The 9324-nt window shown below is 39.5% G+C and overlaps 1 protein-coding gene across 1 annotated transcript; it reads left to right on the plus strand.

Annotated features, from left to right (window-relative positions):
* The first annotated feature begins 2676 nt into the window (after window positions 1-2676).
* Window positions 2677-3600, plus strand: LOC103747702 (olfactory receptor 1J4-like). The gene has a single exon (XM_029569840.1). It carries the CDS (start codon window positions 2677-2679, stop codon window positions 3598-3600), a length of 924 nt encoding a protein of 307 aa, XP_029425700.1.
* Window positions 3601-9324: the final 5724 nt, after the last annotated feature.

The following is a 9324-nucleotide window of genomic DNA, read 5'->3' on the forward strand; positions in this document are numbered from 1 at the left end:
ACTATTTCCACTTGTAACTTATCTCCTCCTAATTAAGGCAGTTCCCAGCAGGTCCATCCTTTAGCTAAATAGGTAAAGCTTGGCTCATATGATTTCAAGTCCCCTAAATTCTGTGGGAGAACTTTACTAGCTTGCAGCAACTCCATATTCCCATTCTCTGTTCAAATCTCTGATTTTGACTCTTTATAGCTTCATGACATCGGGTAAACTCTGCAACACTCAGAAGCCTGAGTTTAAAAATCTGATGAGACGAAGGATTTATCTGGGTGTGTGTTGTGTTATAGACATACAGTGAGTCATTTCATAAATGCCCAAGGTGGATTGTTTTGGCAAAATAGAGGAAGCAGACTTGTTTGGAGACTGTTTGTCAAACTCCACCTGGCTGTTTCCTTTCCTCATTCCTGAGTGTGTGTCTGGCTGCCTCTTTCACAGAGAGAGTGATTGGAAACAAAGTCATCTTTTTGCTTATCCAGTCATTAAGTCTGAGTATTTATTTGACCTCTGACTTCTGGATTTTTATTCAAACATGCTTGAGTTGCAAAACGTTTGATTGTTTTACTTCCAGTGGGTTGGCAAATCTCATTGGAGGTGTAAGTTGCTGTGCTCTCCCTGATTCCCACTGACTGACAGTTGCCCTATCTGCTCCTCTCTGCTCTTACAGATGCTTGTTACCAGGTACCTGTGCCTTGGGGTGGTGGCAACTGCCTGGATTTCATTTCCTGGTCTTCTGTATGTGATCTCCAACTGTGATTTAATTCTGACTTGATAAGGTACCAAGCTGTACTTTAAAAAAATGTCAGAAGTTCTATTCTCAAGATCAGGATCTAGCAGTTACTCTAGGCCCTTCATCATGAGGCGTCCCACCTGTTTCAATATTAGGAACATGAAAAACAAAGCAGTGAATGTCTGCTTTAGAAGCACTTAATGTTTGCTGACTGTTGGAATTAATTCACATAAATGTTGCAAATTTCACGTCTGATACAAATTAATGAGTGTACATTCTGGTTTGCCCAGGGAATACTTGATGGAGACAAGGTGTACAGACATAGTCGTTATGTAGCTTCACCTTCCTCTCTCAAAGTGACCAACTATGAGAGTACACAGTGAACTACAGAATTATCTCCTGTATGAATATTAGCAGATTAAAAAAAAGCAGGTGGTGTGGTATAACTTCAAACGCTGAAATAGTTTCAGACTTAGATGAAAAATAGCTTCCTCTTTTTTTCCTCTTCCTTTCTCTCTCTCATGTCCCTCTCTGTTCTTGTTTTTTTGAGTAACATCTTCTGTGGCTTACACTGGCTCAGAATTTGACATGTAGTTGATGCCAGCTTCAATCCAGTGATCCTTCTGCCTTGGATTCCTCAAGTTCTGGGATTGCAGGTTTGCAACACTGTGCCCATCCTGGATTTTCTAACAAAGAAACGAAGATGTAGGACCAGTGGAAAGGTGATGAGCAGGGCATTTGATCATATCGACAAAGCCAGAAACTGTGAGAGCATCAGATATTACTTTAGTGATTAGGATGGGTTACTTAACAGCCCTGAGATTTAGGTTCCTGATGCCTAAATAAGACAATATAGCACTATCAATGTCTTTGTCCTAGTAAGAACTCATTCAACACCAATTATGATAAATGCTACAATAAATATTCAGAACTCATAATAATTAGATGATTATGAATCTTTTATGAATTGAATACACTCATAATCTTGAAGTATGATAAAGTTCTTGGGATTCTGGCATGGAAGTTTCTCAGGTCTGTTACTATGAATAATTTCTGTATTGGGACAGAGGGAGAGAAGAACTGAGGAGAGAGGAGAGAAATCAGTGAAGAAGGAAGGAGATAGGGAGAGAAGAAGAGAGACAGAGGGGATAGGAACATCAAGGGGAGAGTGGGGTAGAGAGGGGATAGAGTTAATTGCAGTGAAAGGTAAAATTTCTATGTCGTTGCTGTTGTTAGGGATTTAATCCCCATCAACATGGCCCACGTTCTGAGTCACTACATTCTCAGGGACTGTGAAAGCCCAGGAGGTGAATGACTTTTTATGTCAGAACTGGGTCTGTTCTAATGCCCACCTCACATTCCTTTTGTTCTAAGTTCCTGGAGTTTGACACCAGATTTTCTGCTGAACTTCCTCTATTGTAGTGGCCATCATGGGTGAATATGACCACGTATAGGGATCTGCTCTAAGTTATTACATCCAGTAATACAGAGTTCCTGCATTCTTTATAGCTGATTAATAGCATTATTGCTTTACTGAAGGAACTTAGGTACACACAAGCAAAGTGGACCAAGGCAACTGAAGTATGGGGTCATCTTAAGCTTCTTCCCAGGAAGACTGTAGCTCTTTCTCAATATTCTATGAAATACTTATAGAATGTGTCCTCCAAGAGGGAATTTTATTATCTGTTATGTTTCCTATGTTGAAAATACTGTTTACAACATGTATTAATACATGAACAAATTTATATTCTTTCTTGAAGTCAATCTTGTTAGCATTGGAAATATCCTCTTTGTGTTTTGTATGAGTTTAATTTGCAATTTAGACTGCAAAGTGTGCAGTATTCTGAGTTTTGATTCAATCCTCTGGAAAAAAGCACGCATGTTATGTATATTGGTGCAGATCTCAGGTCTCTGACATTTCCTTCCCCTTCATTCCCAGCAGGAAGAGGATCATGAGGAGGGGGAACCAGAGCAGTGTGTCTGAGTTCATCCTCCTGGGGCTCCCTATCCAGCCAGAGCAGCAGGGCATCTTCTTCACCCTGTTCCTGGCCATGTACCTGACCACAGTGCTGGGGAACCTGCTCATCATCCTGCTCATCAGGCTGGACTCTCGCCTCCACACCCCCATGTACTTCTTCCTGTGCCACCTGGCCTTCTCCGACATCTCCTTATCATCTGTCACCATCCCAAAGATGCTCAGCAACATGCAGACTCAGCACCTGTCCATCCCTTATGAGGGGTGCATCTCTCAAATGTATTTTTTCTTGCTTTTTGAAGCTGTTGACAATTTCCTTCTTGCAGTGATGGCATATGACAGGTATGTGGCCATCTGCCACCCACTGCACTACATGGTTATCATGAGAGAGGAGCTGTGTGATTTACTGGTAGCTGGGTGCCTCTCTTGTATGAGTGCCCTGCTGCATACCCTGCCCCTGTCCCACCTGTCCTTCTGTGCTAACAACACTATCTCCCACTTTTTCTGTGATATCAATGAACTTCTGAAGTTGTCCTGCTCAGACACCTCCCTCAATGAGCTAGCCATCTTCACTGAGGGTGGAGTTTTTACTCTCCTGACATTGGGTACTATTTTGGGCTCTTATATACGTATTAGTTTTACTGTCCTAAAGGTCCCCTCCATGAAGAAGTTCTGCAAAGTGATATCTACCTGTGGCTCACATCTCTTCTTGGTGTTTTTGTACTATGGGACTCCTGCGACGATTTATTTCTTTCCTTCCTCAAATAATTCCCATGTTAAGGATGTAATTGCTTCAGTAATATTTACAGAGGTTACACCCATGTTAAACCCCTTCATCTATAGCCTGAGGAACAAGGACATGAAATTGGCTCTGGGAATACTTTGTAGAAGAGTTATTTGAGCCAAGTGAGAATTATGTGCTTATGTTCTTACTTACCCTAGAGATGCTTCCAGAGATGCTCCCTTGAAATTGTGTGGCTGAATAGAGCAAATTGCAAAAATGACCACACTAGTCTGCACTTTTCAATTTCGATGTTTATTTCCCTACTCCTTGAATATGTGCAAGTTTTGTTACTTGATTTGATTACTAGTTTTGGTGGAAATGTCTATGAGATTTATATGGTTAGAAGGACTTTGTCCCTCTTATATTTGTAATTATGAAATCACCATATATGTTACCTTATAAGTTAATCTAAGATAGTCTGAATGAAGAGGGAAGGCTACACGAAGCACAGGAAGGATGCTCCAGCTAGCACTTCACCAGCATAAGTAGATCTAAGAAGGGAGTTTAGGGCATTGATGAGTCCTAGTTGAGATTATGTGAAATGAGCCAAGTCTAGACGTGCCATCCATCTTAATGTGGTTCCAGGAAAAATTGCCAGACTGTAGAATTATTATATGAGCTACCATTCAAATCACTGTGTTTTTGGGATTATTGTTTGTCATAAGCTAACTCATGCAGTGACTTCCCATGATCTTAGTCTTAGCTGTTTCTACTGACTGCACCATGGTATTATACCCTACCCTCTTTAGTCAAGTGTAAAAATAATATTTTTATGGTTTTTAAAACAAATTGTTTTTATTTTTTTATGTGTATGAGTGTATTGCCTGCAAAGCTGTGGAGGTGAGAAGAGGGCTTCAGATTCCCCTGCAACTGTAGTTAAGGATGATTTATAGCCACCATGTGGGTCTTGGGAATTGAACCTGGGTCCTCTGCAAGAGCAGTCAGTGCTCTTAACTGCTGATCCAGCTCTCCAGCCCCAAGTGTATAAGCAATATTTACAGACACATTGTCTCACCTACCTATAGATATATAAAAACTTGTCATGATATCAAAATATGTAGACCTCCTATTTCTGAAGTAAAATATCTCATCAGAAATGTGTTTTTTAAAAAATATTGAGCTTTTGTACATCTTATATAACAGTTCTTAATTCAATTTACTTCCCCTCTGCCGTCCATGCCTCCCACCCTCCAGTGGACCTCATGTATTAAAAAATCAGCACTGGAATTAATGAAATAGAAACAAACAAATAGACATTAATACAAAGAATTAAGGAAACAAGTAGATTCTTCCTTTACAACTTTTTGTACCAGATCTTTGGTTTGTATTTTTAATGTCATAATTAATATATGTTGTGGAAAAAAATTTTTAGTAATGCATATTGTGTTCTAAATGCCTCTTGTGTTTGAATGTGTTTATTTCTCTAATTTGAGGGTTTTCATTGAGCAGATATTTTATGCTTTATTGTTGTTCCTCAGCTAAAGAATGTGTAGGTTTGGCTCTTTCTTATATCTGAGCAGTCATGGGCTTTGGGGCCATGATGCTTATTGATTTATTTATGGTTATTTGGATTACTTTGATAATCTGATCTTTATTCTCTTTCTTTTTGTTCTTCTTCATGATTCGGTCTTGGTGTTGCTTTTTGCTGTCTTTTTTTCTAATGTATAATTTTTATTGAACTTTTGTGCATTTCATACAAAACATCTTAAAGGTCTTTGTAACCCCTCCCACATCCATACCCACATAGTCCTCCTCTCACCGGACTTCATGCATTATATTATATTGGTTAAGGCCTATCGAATCAAGTTTGTGTATCCAGATGTCCCTCGGTGCAAGTTCATCCACTGGGGTTTAGTCAGCCTATCTAGAACCACTCCCTGAAAGAAGACCCACTATCCCTCATCCAACAGTAATCAGCTGTCAGTACTTCTTCAACTAAGGTTGGGGCCTACTGTCCATAATCCTTAGTTCTGTCTTACTGAATTTGCACGCTGGCAGTATTACGTAAGTTCATACAGGCAAATTCCCAGAGGCCTGGAAGACTGTGTATTCTTATGGTCACGCACCAACCCTGGATCTTACAATCTTTTGGCCCCCTCTTCTGCAATGGTCCCTGAGCTCCGGGTGGGTGAGGTTTAATATAGGAGTTCTACCCAGGTACACACTCTCTGCAGTCTTTTATTCTGTACACGTCCCATTGTGGCCTTCTGTGTGTATCTTGCTCTGTTGTATGAGGAAGCTTCACTGGTGAGAGTTGAGATATGCATTAGTTCTCTCTACCCCCTGTTTTACTGTGTTCTGTGAGCTTTAGGTGTAGGTATTCCACTGTAGATGTGTCATTTAGGGCTGGGTATCCCTCAGACACGTATTCTGTGTATAACCAGTCATGGAACTCTGTAGTAGTCTCTATCAGTTGTAAAAAGAAAATTCTTTGAAGAGTGGTGAATAGGATACTTGTCCAAAGGCTATATAACAAGAAACAAAGTGCCAGACAGGAGAAACCTCCCTTGCAGTTGTTGGTCAGGGTAGTCCAAGAGACTCCTAAAATAACCCAGGGTTGCTATAGCCCTTAATTGCCTCCCAGAACTTGAAGGTAAGACCCCATGGCTCAATGGGAGGGAACTCTGTATGGCACTGTGAACACGGTCAAATAGACATGGTTGCAGAGGTCATATATCCTAGGGGAAAATCTGTCTGTCACATCCTTAGATAAACATGTTTTTTTTTTTCAGACGATAATGTACAAGCTACCAAGGGAGAAAACTAATCAATGGTCCCAACCCAGCTATAAAGCCTAATAACCACAATGACCAGCACAACAAATTATAGTGGCGTAAAACAGCACTTTTATTTTGGGAGTAAGTATGATTGGACTTAAAGCCCTATCAATGGGAGGGAACTCTGTATGGCACTGTGAACACGGTCAAATATTGCGTTTAGTTTCCTTCTCTGTGTCACCAGTCTTTTTAATTCTTTCCCTGTATCCTTTCACTTCCTTTGTGAATTTCTGAAGTATTTCCTCCATTTCTCTCTTTGGAATAGCATCTACTTTTCTTTTTTGTTTTTTTAAAATTTTTACAAAATTCTTATTGAGAATTTCATACATGTATGTAAAGTGTTTTGATCAAATCCATGCCCATTCCCTCCCCTCCAATATTTCCCCCTCTGAAGAGGTAGCCCTAAAATCTTTTAAGGATTACATACAAGCTCCCAATCAACATTTTTGGCCTTTGGAACAGAGTATATTGCTAACACGCCAAAGGACATTTTAACCCTTAGCCAAGAAACTGGCTACGTTTCTTTGGGGTCTTTTTACCCTAACTGCCTAACCAATTCCTACCTCCTATTCTTATCACGCCATCCTCTGAAGGGGTTACACAAATTGCCAATGGGGGAATAGGGACACAGATCTCTCTGTTTCTTCCATGCTTAACAGGGACGAAGGGTGAGGCAATTGGAGTACCCCTTCAGTGGGTCTATCTAAAAGACTCCCAAATTGCATAACTCTTGTCTCTAATCGGAGAAGAAAGTCCTTGAGTTGTGAATATGATATGTGAAAGAGAAGTAAAGGAAAGAGTAATTAGAATTACAAGTTCTACACAGGGAACTAGAAAAAGTTAGCACAGTTTCAAATGTCCATACGAAAGTCCTTTGGAGTCTTGACAAGGGCTTCCAAAAGCATCCCTCTATTGGGTCCATCCTCATTTTTCATTTGTCTTCCCAGGCTTGACTAGTTGGCTGAGAAGAGTGGCTGGATACTCAGGTGAGGGTCAAGTGACCCTGCTTAGCATTCCTTTATTGAATGAGCACAGCCATCAACAAGCCCATTTGTGACTAGGTTCAGTGATCAGGCTCAGCCTCAGTAATGATGTTGGTAGTTATTTCATGCAGAAGGGACTGCTGTATAACATCATCTTATTAAAAAGACCTGGAATTTAAAAGGATTTGGTGCTAGGAGCCACATATGAGGGACAGCATATATCATTTGTTTTTCTGAGTTTTACTTTACTTAGTATAACAGTTTCTAGATCCATCCATTTACCTGAAAATTTCATTATTTCATCTTTACTGCTGAGTAGAACTCCATTGTATAAATATGCCACATTTTAAAGCCATTTGTCAGTTGAGGGACACTTAGATTGCTTCAATGTCTTAGCTATTGTGAAAAGAGCAGCAACAAACATGGTTGTACATGTGTCTCTACAATAGAATGAGTCCTTTGGGTATATGCCAAGGAGTGGTGTAACCGGGTCATATGGTAGGTTCATTTTTAGTTTTTTAAGGGTTCTCCACACTTTTTCCCATAGAGGTCGTATGACTTTGTAATCCCACCAGCAGTGAATGAACATTCCCCTTTCCCCATATCCTCTCCAACATTTGGTATCATTTGTTCTCTTGATCCTAGCCAGTCTGATTGGGGTAAGGTGATACATTAAGGTGGTTTTAATTTGCACTTCCCCAATTACTTATGATGTTGAACAATTTTGAGATGTTTCTTAGCCATCTATATTTCTTTCTTTGAGAACTCTTTGTTTAGATCTTTAGCCCGTCTTTTAATTAGGTCATTTGGTTTCTCGATTCTTTGTTTTTTGACTTCTTTATATATTCTGGATGTTAAACCTCTGTCAGATGTGTCACTGGTGATGACTTTTTCCCATTTTGTGTGTTTTCTTTTCACTTTCTTGATTGTTTCTTTTGCTGGACAGAAGATTTTTAGTTTAATGAGGTCCCACTTATTGATTTCTGACCTTAATTCCTGAGCAAGTTTTTTTCTGATTTAGAAAATCCTTTCCTACACCTATATCTCATAAGTTATTGCCATTGTTTTCTTCTAATAGAATCAGGGTTTCCAGTTTCACATTGAGGTCTTTGATCCATTCGGAGTTGACTTTTGTGCAATGTGGAAGATAAGGAGCTAGTTTCATTCTTCTACAGGTGGAGATCCAGTTTTGCCAGTACCATTTGTTGAAGATGCTGTCTTTCCTCCATTGTGTGTTCTTGGCACCTTTGTCAAATATCAGGTGGCTGAAAATGTTTGTACTCAGGTATGGATCTTCAGTGATGTTTTATTGATCTATGTGTCTGTGTTTGTGCCAGTACCATGCTGTTGTTATGACTATGGCTCTGTAGTATACTTTGAGATCTGGTATAGTAATCCCCCAGCATTGCTCTTTGTGCTTAGGGTTGCTTTGGCTATCTGGGGTCTTTTATGCCTCCATATGAATTTAAGGATGCATTTTTCTAATTCTGTGTAGTATGTCACAGGGATTTTGATTGGGGCTGTATTGAATCTATATATTGCTTTTGATAGGATGGTCATTGTAACAATATTAATTCTTCCAGTCCATGAACATGGGAGCTACTTCCACCTCCTGGTGTCTTCCTCAATCTCTTTCTTTAACGATTTGACATTTTCATTGTAGAGGTCTGTGGTGTCTTTCATCAGATTTATTCCAAGGTATTTTAATTTTTTGCAGCAATTGTGAATGGGAGAATTTCCCTGAATTCTTTTTCCAATTGCTTATTATTGGTATATAGAAAGGCTACTGATTTTTGTAGATTGATTTTATAACCTGCCCCTATACTGAGTGTTGAACAGTTCTAGGATTTTTCTGGTGGAACTTTTGATACCATTAGGTATACTATTATATCATCTGCTAAAGTGATAGTTTGTCCTCTTCTTTTCCAATTAATACTCCTTTAATTTCCTTCTCCTGTCTTATTGCTCTAGCAAGAGTTTCAAGCACTGTGTTGAAAAGGAGTGGAGATAGTGAACATCCTTGTCTGGTTCCTGATTTTAATGGGAGTGCTTCCAGTTTTTCTCCCTTCAGAATGATGTTG

The sequence above is a fragment of the Nannospalax galili genome, unplaced genomic scaffold (genome assembly GCF_000622305.1).
Source record: "Nannospalax galili isolate Female #2095 unplaced genomic scaffold, S.galili_v1.0 scaffold650, whole genome shotgun sequence".
In the NCBI taxonomy this organism is placed as follows: domain Eukaryota; kingdom Metazoa; phylum Chordata; class Mammalia; order Rodentia; family Spalacidae; genus Nannospalax; species Nannospalax galili.

Coding starts and splice junctions, on each gene's coding strand:
- LOC103747702 (XM_029569840.1), top strand. CDS start 2,677: ATGAGGAGGGGGAACCAGAGCAGTGTGTCTGAGTTCATCCTCCTGGGG.